At 43.2% G+C, this 16,784-nt stretch overlaps 1 protein-coding gene across 1 annotated transcript in view; it reads right to left on the bottom strand.

Moving 5' to 3' along the window:
* Positions 1–16,784, bottom strand: part of LOC120943449 (cytochrome P450 2K1-like) — a 49,753-nt gene that overhangs the window by 13,508 nt on the left and 19,461 nt on the right. The window contains exons 4-6 of the mRNA XM_040356754.1: positions 14,512–14,672; positions 9,187–9,360; positions 3,759–3,900 (exon numbers count right to left, since the gene is read on the bottom strand). Coding sequence (XP_040212688.1) covers positions 3,759–3,900; positions 9,187–9,360; positions 14,512–14,672 — 477 coding nt within the window. The remainder of the gene's footprint in view (positions 1–3,758; positions 3,901–9,186; positions 9,361–14,511; positions 14,673–16,784) is intronic.

Here is a 16,784-nt window from a genome sequence, read left to right on the forward strand (position 1 = left end):
GCCGCGAGTGTGTATCTTTTTTTTTTTCAGATTCTTCCCATTGCTGTCAATGGGCGAACGCCAATGTCGCCTGAAAAAAAGGGTCCGGGACTTTTTTTCAGGCGACAGGCGTTCGGCGTCTATGAGATATGAACCATCTCCATAGACAGCAATGGGAATTCTCCCCTCTAGTGGCAGAAGCGTCCGGCGTCGGGCGTTTTGTCGCATAGATGTGAATGGAGCCTAAGACAAATTGTCTATAAATGGAGAAAGCTGCTACTCTCCCTAGAAGTGACCTTCCTGTAAAGATGACTGCAAGAGCACAGCGCAGACTGCTCAATGAGGTGAAGAAGAATCCTAGAGTGGTAGCTAAAGACTTACAAAAGTCTCTGGCATATGCTAACATGCCTGTTAGCGAATCTACGATACATAAAACACTAAACAAGAATGGATTTCATGGGAGGATACCACAGAGGAAGCCACTGCTGTCCAAAAAAAAACATTTCTGCATGTTTACAGTTTGCACAAGAGCACCTGGATGTTCCACAGCAGTACTGGCAAAATATTCTGTAGACAGATGAAACCAAAGTTGAGTTGTTTGGAATAAACACACAACACTATGTGTAGCGAAAAAGAGGCACAGCACACCAACATCAAAACCTCATCCCAACTGTGAAGTATGGTGGTGGGGGCATCATGGGTTTGGGCTGCTTTGCTGCATCAGGGCCTGGACGGATTGCTATCATCAAAGGAAAAATGAATTCCCAAGTTTATCAAGACATTTTGCCAGAGAACTTAAGGCCATCTGTCCACCAGCTGAAGCTCAACAGAAGATGGGTGTTGCAACAGGACACCGACCCAAAGCATAGATGTAAATCAACAACAGAATAGCTTAAACAAAAGAAATACGCCTTCTGGAGTGGCCCAGTCAGAGTCCTGACCTCAACCCGATTGAGATGCTGTGGCATGACCTCAAGAAAGCGATTCACACCAGACATCCCAAGAATATTGCTGAACTGAAACAGTTCTGTAAAGAGGAATGGTTAAGAATTACTCCTGACCGTTGTGCATGTCTGATCTGCAACTACAGGAATCGTTTGGTTGAAGTTATTGCTGCGAAAAGAGGTTCAACCACTTATTAAATCCAAGGATTCACACACGTTTTCCACCTGCATTGTGAATGTTTACATGGTGTGTTGAATAAAAACATGGTAAAATGTAATTCTTTGTGTGTTATTAGTTTAGACAGACTGCGATTGTTTATTGTTGTGACTTAGATGAAGATCAGATCACATTTTATGACCAATTTGTGCAGAAATCCATATCATCCCAAAAGGGTTCACATACTTCTTATTGAAACTGTATATCAGCAAGAGGAGGGAGCTGCTGAGCAGGAAGAGTTCATTAGACTGAGCCCAGCACTGTGGGAACTGTAGTCCAGAGGAAAGAGTCTCTATTGTAATCAAGAGCTTTTGAATTGTATTCCCAGAGAAAGATTGCTAGGAGGAGGGGAAAGACCTGCATTTTCTCAGGCTGTACAGGACATAGATTCCTCTTGCCATTATGGAGCTCGGAGAGAGTGCACATTGCTGTGCGGTGTGCATCACTACTGCTGCATAACAGCAGTCTGAGCAGGATCTGGAGTGCTGAGTCCAGGTGTCCCGATAACCAGAGTCAACTGGGTGCAGAGCAGAGTGTGGATGAATCACTGTCGGTGACCAGATTGTGAGCTTCAGTATTACTGGGAACCCTTTAGGAACTGACCATACAACCATCTAGTGGCCTTATTCCAGCCTGCGGGCTTGACTGGGACTATTATCATGTGCACCCATAGTACAACTGGGCCCCAATGCTAGCCAGTTGAAGTTTTAGGTCTAAAGACTGCCCCACTGCTATACATAAATCTTCACCTATTGCTTATGCTCAATGGTACCTATCAGGGGACATTGCATCATATCCTAACCATTCTCCTACAGTGCACTCTAGACTAGTTATAGTATTATTATTTATATTGCAGTTAATGCTTTTATGCACTGTTTATTACTGACTTTGCTGATTCATGAATTAATCCCAGTCTAGTGGTACGGAAGTCTATTATAAATTACCTTGGCATAGTGGTTATACTGTCTAGCGGACAGTGTCTGAACCTATCTTCTGTATATTCATTTATCTGCATCTTTGGTGCATGTTCTGAAGCCAGAACTGTGGGACATTATAGAAGTGACAATACTGCTGTGGGTTAGCTGCCCTTTGCCCAAAGTGCAGTGGGAATGCACCAGGGCAGTGTGAAGCCATCCTTATTCTAACCTGTACCAATACATTGAGTTAATTGCCACTAAACCGTCATGTGTCTATTTCCTTGTACTAATTCACAGTTGTGTTAAAGGTATCTATACGCATGTTCTTATAAGTGCTTGTAGTAACTTTCATTCAATCAGGTATGACAGAGGGTCTCAGGGAGTCAAAGCACAGAGCAGAGAACCCAAATTATGAAGTGGCTCCTGCAGGGATACCTCTACACACAGAAATGCGCTGCTCTTTAGCAAACGTGTGGGTGTGCCATTAATTGTTTTTGGCATCCCCACGCATAGGCAACCTTTGGTGTGTCACAATTTTACAAAGGGGTGGGGAATTCTTTCTCTGCATTTCTCGAAGGTAGGAAGTCCATTGAAAAGGGCAAAAATGAACCTGAATCCGCTCAAGTATAGATGTGAACCAAGGGTAAGGACCTCACCCTTCTGTTAGTCTACATAACTTAGAGGAGAGTGGTGATTCTGTAGTCCTCAGAGAAAGCTAAGAACAATATAATTGAGAACAGTCAGCGCAAAAAAAATGATAATATGAGCATGCAGTGAATTTATGTAATCCCTGCAATAAAACATTTAGTACATTGAGACATTTTTCAGTCTGATTTTTTAATCTGTAATTTTTTGGCAAAAAGAAATCGTCCATGATAGTTGAAATAAGCTTCCTTAAAGTGGTTGTTAAGCCACTGTGATATCTTCATATAATCCTCTGTGGTTAATAATGCTGTGTGCCCCAGTGTCTGTGTTTTATTAAAAAAAATGCTGTTCTATACCCGATTCCAAAACACATGGCCACCTCTCTCCTCTCTCGATCTGACATCTACTGTGGGAGGGGCAGAGAATTCCCTGCTGACATCAGCTAGGAGGGGAGGAGAGAAGCGGCCGGTCACGTGAGCGGCGAGCGATGCTTTGGAATCAGGTATAGAACAGCATTTCTTTTATAAAACACAGCCCCCGGGGCACACAGCATTATTAACAATAGAGGATAATATCAAGAATTCTAAGTAAATTCAACAGCAGGAAGGGAGGAGCCGGCTCTGTCACTAGCTGACAGGCAGGGAGGGAGGGGGAGAGGAGGACAGAGGAGATAGCTGTGGATGATAGAGGCACGTAAACTGACCACAGTGTCAGGGCTCAGCAGCCATGATAAACCGTGGTCAGTTTGCTGGGGGAAGGCAGAACCAGGCAGGATCATCCAGGTATTACAGGTTATAAAAATGGCCAAATTGCACCCTGGGATGGTAATACAGCCTTTGGCTTTGAGGAAGCACTAACCCATATGCTAACAAGTGATTCAGGAAATTAGGTGAAATTTGCCCAAAAGTGTGAGAAAGGGGCATATACTTTTTCCAAGGCTATCAAAAGCTAAAAATAAAATCTGGATGAAGACCCACACATTAGGTAAGGATGGAGCAGAGTGGTCAAGCAGACATTTTCCCAAAATGGCTTCACTTTGTAAGCCCACAAAATTACTTTGTATTTCTGGATACTTCATCATCAATAAAATGCCCCAGCGTAGTGTTGTAGCTGTTGTTTCTGTCCCAGCAGAAAAGAGATCCAAAACTGAGAACACCATGTCTTCATCATCAAAGTACGTTTCAGCTTTGGTTGACTCCTAAAAACATAAACATCAACTAATAATTTATTTTCCATTATACTTTTTTTTTATGTTTCGTCATAAAAGACTTAGTCATGGGATTGATGGGAATCCCATCAATCCCATGACTAAGTCTTTTATGACGAAACATGTCGGGGCGTGGCTGTGCGGCAACCATCTTAAGTGAACGTGTGACGTATCAAGGCCGATCAAGGAAGCAGAGATCCAGGAAGGAACAGCGGGGAGGTGGTGAGCGATCAGTTGACACCTTGGATCTGCTGTGACCAATATACTCGGTTTTTGGTTCATCTCTGAACGAGTGTTTGCTGTGCTGTGTATTGCTCTATTTTTTGAGATTCATGTGAGTGTTATATTTGAAGATTTAAGTATGTTATTAAACTGATTTTACAGTATCACGCTATTTTGAGCACTTATTTTATTTACATGCGGAGCTTTCTGGCAGTGAAATGGTTGGAACTGGAATTATCTGCTATACCTACCAGTGAGGTCTTTTTGTACACGTTTACACGCCGAACACGAGAGTGTAAGGCAATTTGAGTTGGTGAGTTTTGCATCTGAAGGGAGAAGATTCACTGACACCGGGTGTGGTGGAAGATTGCAAGCTATTATCATTATTTTTTCACAAACCTACTTGATGTGTTTTATGGACTTATATTTAATTAATATTTAAACACATTTATATACATTTTTTGGCATTTGTGCACATATTCACTTTTGTCACATGGTGATGTTTATGGACATTAGCATTATTTTTGAATACCTGTGAAAACGGATATTTAATCTTACATTGTTTACAGCGCTGCTTATATTTTATTACACTAATTTTAGGGTTTTAGAATATGTTTTTTACAGTTTGATTTTTTAAAAGTAGCTGCTTCACTCTTTTGCCAATTTGATTATCACTATTTGTTCATAAGCGCAGTGGTGGGAACACAGAAAGGGCGGATTTATCTTTGTTACCATTATTTACATATGTTCATACCTCAATGACATAAATAATACCATATTCAATTTTTTACTCCAGCAGTATATAATGAGCTTGGAAATGCCAAAATAATGCATTACAATTTAACTACACCCATTAGATTTTATATGACTAAAATTTGTTTTAGTCGACTAAATTTATTTTAGTCCCACTAAAATGTACTGGAGATTTTAGATTTAGTCAACTAAATACAACTAAAACTAAAATAATTGCAAAGACTAAAATGGGACTAAAACTAAAATGCCATTTTAGTCCTAAGACTAAAACTAAATCGAAATTTGCTGCCAAAATTAACACTGCACACCAGTGTAAAATTACCTTGAGTATGTAGATGAAGTGAACAAATACAAGGTTATACAACTATAATCACAATCTTATTATAATTTACTACTATGCAATGCTGTCATAAAACAGATTTAAATAAGGAGATTTTTCACTAAAAGTGACTGGGCCCAGATTTCACAAAGTTTATCACTTGACTTGTAACAGGACATCCAGAGTCCAAACAGAGTAGTCACGAATGTTAAAACTTCAGGGAGCAAAGCTACCTCTGAGGCCTCGTACACACCAGCGGATCTGTCCGATGAAAACGGTCCGCGGACTGTTTTCATCGGACATGTCCGCTGCCGGATTTCTGTCTGATGGTTGTACACACACCATCAGACAGAAATCAGCGCGGACACGATACGCGGTAACGTGGCCGCGCTGTCGCCGCGACGTGCGCAGCCCTGGAAGGTCAATGCTTCCATGCATGCGTCGAATCACTTCGACGCATGCAAGGGCTTTCGGCCAATCGGACATGTCCGGTGAGTCTGTACAGACGACCGAACATGTCCGACGGACAGGCTTCCAGCGGACATGTTTCTTAGCATGCTAAGAAACATTTGTCCGCTGGAAACTGTACGATCCACTGGAAAATTGTCCGGTCGGACGTACAGACGACCGAACATGTCCGCTGAAACTGGTCTGCGGACCAGTTTCAGCGGACATGTTCAATCGTGTGTACGGGGCCTGAGACTCAGGGATGGCCCTGCTAAATCAAAGTTGTCTCCAGGGCTTTGATATACACAGGGGGTAAAATAAGTATTAAACACATCACCATTTCTCTAGTTAAATATATTTCTAAAGGTGCTATTGACATGACATTTTCACCACATGTCGGACTCGGTAACAACCCATGCAATCCACACATTTCAGATTCAGTTCAGAAATTAAGTTATGTGTAATAAAATGGAATGACACTGGGAAAAAGTATTGAACACATGGAGAAAGGGATGTGCAAAAAGGCATAGAAAACCGGCACCAGCTTAATTGGAAAGCAATCCTGCCCCTTGTCAGTGCAAATTAATATCAGCTGGTTCTCAAGTGATAGCCTATCAAAAGGTGTCTTATTACCAAAGGTGCCACACGAGAAACATCTCATGATGGGTAAAAGCAAAGAGCTCTTTTAAGACCTGTGCAAAACATACTGATGGCATTCGTTACAGAGGGATTTCTAAACTTCTGCATTTTCCATCGAGCACTAATGGGGCCATAATCTGGAGGTGGAAAGAACATAATTTCACCATAAACCAGCCACAACCTGGTGCTCGCAAGATTACTGACAGAGGAGTGAAAATAATTATCAGAAGAGTTGTCCAAGAGCCAAGGAATACTTGTGGAGAGCTGCATAACCACAAGCTCCGTGACCATGCCCACGGGACCCGTGGACTTGATGTCCGCCAGTGTCCCGCGATCGAGTCACAGAACTGAAGAACGGGGAGATGTCAGGGTAAACACAACTCCCCGTCCTTCCCCTGCCATGTCACTGATCGTCTGTTCCCTGTCATCGGGAACAGCGATCAGTGACTTTTTTACGGCAAGCCACGCCCCCTAACAATTAGAAGCACTCCCTAGGTCACACTTAACCCCTTCAGTGCCCCCTACAGGTTAACCCCTTCACTGCCAGTGTCCTTTTTACGTTACACAGTGCATTTTTATAGCACTGATTGCTGTACAAATGACAATGGTCCCAAAAATGTGTCAAAAGTGTCTGATGTGTCTGCCATAATGTCGCGGTCACGATAAAAATTGCTGATCACCGCCATTACTAGTAAAAAAATATATATTAACAAAAATGCCATAAAACTATCCCCTATTTTGTAGACGCTATTGCTTATTGCGATTTTTTTTACCAAAAATATGTAGAAGAATACATATCGGCCTAAACTGTGAAAATATATATTTTTTGGGGGATATTTATTATAGCAAAAAGTAAAAAATATTGAATTTTTTTTCAAAATTGGCACTCTATTTTTGTTTATAAAAAAGGTAATCAAATACCACCAAAAGAAAGCTCTATTTGTGGGGAAAAAAGGACGTAAATTTTGTTTTGGGAGCCGCGCAAGCCGAATCGCAAAAAGGGTTCGGGGCTTAAGTGGATAAAGACCTGGAATTAGCAGATACAATTGTTTCAAAGAAAATAAGTAATGCACTCAACTGCCATGGCCTGTATGCACGCTCACCATGTAAGACTCCATTGCTGAAGAAAAACATGATGAAGCTTGCTTAAAGTTTGCTGCACAACATTTAGAAAGCCTGTGAAATACTGGAAGAATATAGTCTGGTCAGATGAGAACAAAATTGCCATAAAACACACCATGTTTGGAGGTCAAATGGCACTGCACAACATCCCAAAAACACCATACCACAAGTGAAGTTTGGAGGTGGGAACATAATGATGTGGGGTTTTTGTTTAGCATACGGCACTGGCAAACTTCATGGCATTGAATGAAGGATGAATGGAAAAATGTACCAAAACATTCTTGATAAAAATCTGCTGCCATCTACCACGAGGATGAAGATGAAAAATGAGGGTGGGCATTTCAGCAATGATCCCAAACACAAAGCCAAGGAAAGAAAATAAAGCTGCTAGCATGGCCAAGCCAATCACCTGACTTGAATCCAATAGAAAATCTATGGAAAGAACTAAAGATCAGAGTTCATAGATAGGCCCACAGAACCTTCAAAATCTCACCTGAACAATGCATGTGACTAGTTTCTCCATACAGGAGGCGTCTTGAAGCTGTCATTACCAACAAAGGGACAGAAGAAGTACGCCGGAGTATCTACTGATACTCCGGCGTACTTTCAAATTTGCCAGGTCGTATCTTTAGTTTGAATCCTCAAACCAAGATACAACGGCTTTTGGCTTCGATCTGACAGGCGTACGGCTTCGTACGCCTTCGGATCGTAGGTGTAATACTTCGGCGCCCGCTGGGTGGAGTTCCCGTCGTTTTCCGCGTCGGCTATGCTAATTAGCTGTTTACGGCGATCCACGAAGGTACGCGCGTTCGTCGCATTCTCTTACGTCGTCGCTAGTCGGCTTTTCCCGGCGTATAGTTAAAGCTGCTATTTCTTGGCCTATCTTTAGACTTGCCATGTTAAAGTATGGCCGTCGTTCCCGCGTCTAATTAAAAAAAAAATTTTTTGCGTAAGTCATCCGTGAATAGGAAAGGACGTAGCTCACGTCGACGTTCAAAAAATCACGTCGGTGCGATGTAATTTCGCGCAAAGCACGGCGGGAAATTTCAAAACGGAGCATGCGCAGTCGGTTCGGTGCGGGAACGCGCCTAATTTAAATGATCCACGCCCCATTTGAATTAGGCGGGCTTGCGCCGGAGGGATTTATGCTACGCCGCCGCAACTTTACAGGCAAGTGCTTTGTGAATCAAGGACTTGCCCGTAAAACTTGCGGAAGTGTAACGTAAATGCTATACGTTATGCTGCCGCAAATGTACATGAATCTGGCCCAAAGGATTTTGTATGAAGTATTAAATACCTTTCAGTTAGCATGTTCAATCATTTTCCCCTATGTCATTCCATCTTACTACACAAATTCATTTCTGAGCTTATTTATTTTCTTTTTATGTATGGATTGCATGTGGTTAAAATTGTATGTCAAACCAATCTACCAATATCTACCAATATCCTACAGTGCTGATATATGCTATAGCCTACAGTGCAAATCAGGGTATTCTGATGGCAGGAAAGTCTCCCTGCTGTCAGAATACAGTGAAACAGCAGGAGGATTCAAGGTGGATGGGGGAATTCACTAGTTGATCAATAAAATTGACCCATTTATAGCCAGCTTAAGAGCCTATGCCTTACAGAAACTAGAGGATGTAAAGAACAACATTTGGAATGATTCATGTGCCTTGTCATTGAGTGCCGATAAATTCTCATAAATGTGAAGGAAACCACAAAATCACACAAGGTCCATTGATAAATCCAGCACAAAAAAAAAAAATATACCGTACCTGTTCTTGTTTCAGAAGGTATGCATCTATATATCCAGAAATGGCATTTGTATCAAACACTTGTCTCTGCTGTTTAATGCGCTTTAAAACAAACTCTTTGAGATCATCAAAATTCTTCACAATCTGTTTCTGTGTTCCAAGAAAAGATGAGATTCTAGGAAAAAAGTTATATAGCTGTGGAGAAAAAAAGTAATTCTTAGAACTTTGGTCTATGTACATAATTACATTGAATCACATCTAGCACTCCAATGTGGCATCCTGTTCTCGTCCCCCTGGCTTTTCAAACAAACCTTCATGCTGGGTTCACACTATGAGGCCCCGTACACACGGCCGAGGAACTCGACGTGCCAAACACATCGAGTTCCTCGGCCAGTTCAGTCCTGGAGCCGCCGAGGACCTCGGCGGGCCGAGTTCTCCCATAGAACAACGAGGAAATAGAGAACATGTTCTCTATTTCCTCGCCGAGGTCCTCGTCGGCTTCCTCGGCCGAAAGTGTACGGGTTTCTCGGCAGAATTCAGCCAGAAACTCGGTCGGAAGCTGAATTCTGCCGAGGAAACTGGTCGTGTGTACGGGGCCTTAACACAAAGCGGCTCACCGCAGGGGTCCGTTCGTCTCCATTCACAGTTTCAGGTCTGATTTTTAGCCCGAATTTTGGGCTGAATTCGGACCTGAAACAGCCCTGTGCGTCAAAAGACGCACAGGGCTCCTGTGCAAATCGCACCGGATCCTCTGTGGAGATATGTGAACCGGCTCCATAGAGAGCCAGTCACAATCTCCTGCTATGCGTATTCAGGGCCGGACTTACCATTGAGCTTGACTGGGCTCAAGCCCATGGGCCCTGCCCAATAGGGGGCCCCAGGCCCAATCGCAGCAACCCCCGTTTGCGGCAATTACGGCAACTGCATCCCGCAATGTCGCAGCAATCCCCTCCCGCAATATCGCGGCAACCCCCTCCCACAATTTAGCAGCGATGGATGTAACCAACCTCTGCCCCCCCACAATATCCCCCCCGCTCAACAACTTCGGCGGATGGATGCAATTCTCGGCAGCCCCCCCGCTCAACAGCTTCAATGCTCCAGGGGGCCTCTTCACTGCAGCTTTATAAGGGGCCCCAAAATGACTGAAGGCGGCCCTCTGTCCAGCGGCTCCCACCCGCTCAACAACTTTGATCCGGAGGTCGGCGGATCCCCCCCCCTGCTCAACAAGTATGACATGTCGGCGCACTAACCCTCCCCCCGCTCAACAACTTTGATAGGTCGGTCGGCGGATCCAGCCCCCACCCCCCCTCAACAACTATGATCGGTCTCTGCTCCAGGGGGCCCATTCGATTATTAAGCCCAGGGGCCCCCACCACCCTTAGTCCTGCCTTGTGCGTATTGGATGCAGGTAAACACGCATCCAATTTGCAAAGATGTGAACCTAGCCTCAGAGAAAAAAAAAACAGAAGACGACAATTTATACTTTACTGGACTCTTTACTCTATTGTAGAGCAAAACCATTAAAATAACTTTTATGTTTGCAGATATGTCAGAGGTCTGTGTTTACTGCCATGCCTGTGATTCTATCCATGAGCCCTTATGTCACTAGACCAAGTCCAATCCATACTTTTTAATTAAACACATATATAAACCCAAGAACAGTTCAACATGTTGCAATTCCAGCTTTTCTTTTATTTTCAACTGGTGATTCTGCCAGTAACATACTCCCTGCCCTAGGGTGAAAATGCCCCAAAAATAAATTGTATCTATGGAAAAGCAACATTGATACACTAGTACAGGACTACAATAACCTCATCCACTCATTGGGAGTTATTTACTAAAGGCAAATCCACTTTGCACTACAAGTGCAAAGTGCACTTGGAAGTGCAGTTGCTGTAGATCCGAGGGGGACATGCAAGGAAAATAAAAAACAGCATTTAACCGCTTCCCGACCACATGTAGATATACGTTGGCAGAATGGCACCTACAGGCACATTGGCGTACCTGTACGTCCCTGCCTAGACGTGGGTCGGGGGTCCGATCGGGACCCCCCCCCCCCCGCTACATGCGGCGGTCGGATTCCCTCGGGGAGCGATCCAGGACGACGGCGCGGCTATTCGTTTATAGCCGCTCCGTCGCGATCGCTCCCCGGAGCTGAAGAACGGGGAGAGCCGTATGTAAACGCGGCTTCCCCGTGCTTCACTATGGCGCTGCATCGATCAAGTCATCCCTTTTATAGGGAGACTCGATCGATGACGTCAGTCCTACAGCCACACCCCCCTACAGTTGTAAACACACACTAGGTGAACACTAAATCCTACAGCGCCCCCTGTGGTTAACTTCCAAACTGCAACTGTCATTTTCACAATAAACAATGCCATTTAAATGCATTTTTTGCTGTGAAAATGACAATGGTCCCAAAAATGTGTCAAAATTGTCCGAAGTGTCCGCCATAATGTCGCAGTCACGAAAAAAATCGCTGATCGCCGCCATTAGTAGTAAAAAAAAAAAATTAATAAAAATGCAATAAAACTATCCCCTATTTTGTAAACGCTATAAATTTTGCGCAAACCAATCGATAAACGCTTATTGCGATTTTTTTTACCAAAAATAGGTAGAAGAATACGTATCGGTCTAAACTGAGAAAAAAAAATTATATATGTTTTTGGGGGATATTTCTTATAGCAAAAAGTAAAAAATATTGCATTTTTTTTCAAAATTGTCGTTCTATTTTTGTTTATAGTGCAAAAAATAAAAACCGCAGATGTGATCAAATACCACCAAAAGAAAGCTCTATTTCTGGGGAAAAAAGGCCAATTTTGTTTGGGAGCCACGTCGCACGACCGCGCAATTGTCTGTTAAAGCGACGCAGTGCCGAATTGTAAAAACCCCTTGGGTAATGTAGCAGCATATTGGTCCGGTCCTTAAGTGGTTAAGCTTGCACATGACTGGATAATTAAATCAGCAGAGCTTCCCCTCATTTCAGATCTACCCTTCAGATTTACAGCGACTGCACTTCTAAGTTCACTTTCAGTGCACTTTGCACTTGTAGTTTGAACTTATAGTACAAAGTGGATTTGCCTTTAGTAAATAACCCCCAATTTCTCTTGATTACTGTAGTAAAAATTCAAAAGCCACTATAATTTAGTGTTCTATAATAGTAAACCATGAAAACTTTCAAAGGGTGAGAATACTTTTTATTGACTACGTTAACATTTGTAATAATATTATAAACAATTCTTGCAGCACTCACACACAAATCCTTTGTGCAAAAATTAACATAAAAGAAAAAAAAGACACATGTATAACAATAACACAAGACTGGTTCAGGTACGATTCAGGTGCAAATTTTTACTTGAATTTGCACCTGAACTTAAAAATCGCACAGGACTCTTTTCAAAAATGAACCGCAGCCACCCCAGACATGTGTGAACCGGCTCCATTGCAAGCCAGTCCAGTTCACATTGCAAGCCAGTCCAGTTCACATGTTTATGGGAATCAGATGCGGTTCAAAACGTATTTGATTCACATACTGTACATGTGAACCGAGCCAAGTGTCTTGTTTTATTGCTATACGTGTCATTTATTTTATTATTTTTAATTTTTGCATAAAGAATTTGTGTGTGAGCGCTGCAGGCCGAACTGGCGTATCAGGATACTGGGAAATTCCCCGATAGGCTGCCTGCCCTGGGGCTGATATGAGGTGCAGCTGCAGAGGTGCCCAGGGCCGAGTCCTCCCTTCTTTCCCTCCCTCTGCTTGTGTAATCACACACAGCGGGACTCAGGGGATGGGAACATCCCTCTGTGTCATGGAGCTGGGGTCTGAACTGTTCGACGGTCGTCCGCTCACTGTAACAAAGCCCAGTCTTCTAGACTGTGATAGATGGAAAAAGGATACAATGCCAGGAAATTAAGTAAGCATTGTTGGGCACTGATGAGGCTGAAATGGGTACAGTAAGGCTGCATTGATGGCATAGTGAGGCTGCATTATTAGCACAGTGAGGCTGCAGATGGGCACAGTTAGGCTGCATTGATGGACACTAATGAGACGGCAGATGGGCACAATGAGGCTGCATTGATGGCACTCACGAGGCTGCAGATGGGCACAGTGAGACTGCATTGATGGGCACTGATGAGACTGAAATGGGCACTGTGAAACTACAAATGGGCACAGTGAGGCTGCATTGATGGGCACTGATCAGGCTGCAGTAAGCATTTCTTGTATGATGTCTGCAGTCGCTGACCATCTCTTGTATCGTGTCCACAGTCTCTGACCATCTCTTGTATTATGCCCTCAGTCTCTAAACATCTCTTGTATCATGTCTGCAGTCTCTGACCATCTCCTGTAGTATGTCTGCAGTCTCTGACCCTCTACTGTAAAGTGTCTACAGTCTCTGACCATCCCTTGTATCATGTCTGCAGCCTCTGATCATCTCTTGTATCATGTCTGCAGTCTCTGAGGGAAACTAGAGAGGAGTCAAGAATGGGAGTGCTGCCGGGATGGGGGTCGTGGGAGAGAAGTCAGACGTATGTGGACTGTGGAGAGGAGACTATAGGATAAAACCAGAGCCACCAAGCTGGAGCCGACTGACTGATGCCTGAACAGTGCACCTGGGAGGAGGTCAGTGACAGCACCACCAGGCCAGCCTGAGGTGGGGGGGGGGGGTCACTAATGTAAGGGGGGGGAGTGAATACAAGAATGTAATGGGGCACTGATAAGAAGGTTTCCCCCTTATATAAGTAACCTCACCCCCTTACCTTAGTGTATTCTTTCTGCGGAGGTGGTCTCTGGTCACCAGAGTCCCCCCCCACATTTCTGGGGTCCCCCTTGATAATTGCTCCACTTTTAACCAGAATTTTCTCATATATATATATATATATATATATATATATATATATATTATACAGGATGTATATAGCGCCAACAGTTTACGCAGCGATTTACAATATATATATATATATATATATATATATACTGTATAGCCCTATGTTCTTTTTTATCTGTCTTCCCTATATATTACACTCTTAAAATGTGCTTTAAAATTGTTTTCCCTTTTATGAACAAGAAAATAATGACATTTGCTGTTGGGCTGGTATAAAAATGCTATTGGGCTGGTGTGAATTTTTTTTTCAGGGCTGGTTTTTATTCCCAGTCCGGCCCTGGCTACAGGAAATGTTGGTAGTGTTTTATTTATGCTGCCTTTGGAGATTTAGGCTCCTAGTTGACTTCCCCTACGTATATTTTTAAGCACATGTTGCTCTCCTATTTGTGTTTGAGTCATTTATTGTAATTTTTTATAATATGTCTAAGCTAATGATCATAACATATTAAAATGCAATGCTTACCATCAACTTTGGTGAACCAGATAATTTAGCATTCTCATTTATTATGTGGACAAGTTTTTTAAATGTTGAGTCGTTATATTCAAACCTTTCTCCAAAGATGATAGAGCAGATTACATTGGACACCGCACAATTCATTATGAGGTCTGTGTCAAATGGTTTCTCTGGAGCATGTAAAATATAAGAGAAAGATAATCTTGCATTAATTTACTCTGAAAGAGTCTTCAGAAACAATGTTGTGTCTTGGGTATGTAGCAAGGTGTCACTTTGCAACGTAGCTAATAGACTACAATTTGTGATTGAGAAGGAACTTAGCTTCCTCTGGTGTTCAATTGTTATACTGCCACAAATTGTTTGGTTTAATTATGTTACAACAATGCATTATGGACCTTGAAGTACAGGGAGATAAAGACTCCATTGCCTTGGGTGTTACCAGAGACCGTTGCATCACGCACAGCCTTCTAGGAGGAGCTACTTAAAGGAAGGGAAGGCTTGCATCCGCTCTCTTGGGACAGCATCTTCAAGCAAGCAGGAAGCCTGTGCTGAGGCCTGCTAAGAGGGCGCTTAGGCCTAAGAAGCCTGGGCCTACCATTGCCAGAGCAGATCGCGGCCTGGAGGGGGTTAACACAGGCCGCGGTCACCGCTTACCTCCCTCTATGCGGCTGTGCCTGTGTCTCCTCTAGTCTCCAGGCTCTCCTGCCCAATGTCATCTATCATCAGAGCAGGGCTGGGAGAAGCCGGAGACACTGAACAGCATGAGTGCTGTGCAGGGATCCGTGGTTGCTAGGAAGCAGGTCGGATCCAATCAAAACAGCTATTGCTGTCCCCGCACACGCTCTGCTGCCTGCAGTAGCTAGGCAACGCCGACGCTGCCAGGGCTGGGGCCGCTGATGACGTATGACGTCTGGAGACCCCGCCCACCCAGACAGATTACGTCCATTCAAAAAACAACAGGAGGGAGGAAGACACGTGTGAAGTGAAGCCATCAGATCGGGAGACAAGTAAAAGAGACACAGAAGAAGCAAAACAGGTAAACGAGAAAGGGGGTAATGGAGGAGGAGACAGGAAAGTGTAAATCGATAAAGATGAATGGTGGCACTGGCAAAAAGGAGATAAGAAAGGGGGAAGAAGAGGGAAGAACAAAAAAAGGGGACTATATAAAGAGAAAAATAAGGAAAACAGAAAAGCAGAGGAAAATAAGAGAAAAAATACGAGTGAAAAATAAAAAGATGATAGAGAAATGAGAATAGGAAAAAATGAAGAAATGAGTGGGAAAAGGAGACAAATTAAGAGGATAAGGTACAACTGAGAAAAATGTATGAAAATAAACTTAAAAAAAAAAAACTGGTGGCACACTGGCAGCAATTGATGGCACACTGGCAGCAATTGATGGCACACTGGCAGCAATTGATGGCACACTGGTGGCACACTGGCAGCAATTGATGGCACACTGGCAGCAATTGATGGCACAATGGCAGCAATTGATGGCACACTGGCAGCAATTGATGGCACACTGGTGGCACACTGGCAGCAATTGATGGCACAATGGCAGCAATTGATGGCACACTGGCAGCAATTGATGGCACACTGGCAGCAATTGATGGTACACTGGCTGCACACTGGCAGCAATTGATGGCACACTGGCAGCAATTGATGGCACACTGGCAGCAATTGATGGCACACTGGTGGCACACTGACAGCAATTGATGGCACACTGGCAGCAATTGATGGCACACTGGCAGCAATTGATGGCACACTGGCAGCAATTGATGGCACACTGGTTTATGTATGTCTTAGTGATTGATTAACATCACAACTTCATTGATTTGAAATTGATACCCTTATTTTTTGTATGATTTTTGCTTTTGCTCATCACTGCCACACACATGCAGCCATGCATTGCACGTGTGTGGCAGTAATGAGCAAAACTAAAAATCATACAAAAAATCATACAAAAAAAAGCTATCAATGAAGTTGTGATGTGAATCAATCACTAAGACAATAAGACATACATAAACCATAATTTTCACTAATATGAGTAGTGTTGCTCACGAATATTCGTATTGCGAATATTCGGCTCGAATATGGCATATTCGAGTATTCGCGAATATCTCGAATTTCGCGGCCAATATTCGCTATTCCGAATATAAAAAAAAAAATGCGAAATTTCGCTAATGCGAATTTATTGCGAACATTTTGCGAATTTTTTTTTTTTTTCTGATTGGCTCTGATGCAAAAGAAGGGCGGAGAAAGTATTTGCGAATATTCTGAAATCG

The sequence above is a fragment of the Rana temporaria genome, chromosome 6 (assembly GCF_905171775.1).
Source record: "Rana temporaria chromosome 6, aRanTem1.1, whole genome shotgun sequence".
In the NCBI taxonomy this organism is placed as follows: Eukaryota; Metazoa; Chordata; class Amphibia; order Anura; family Ranidae; genus Rana; species Rana temporaria.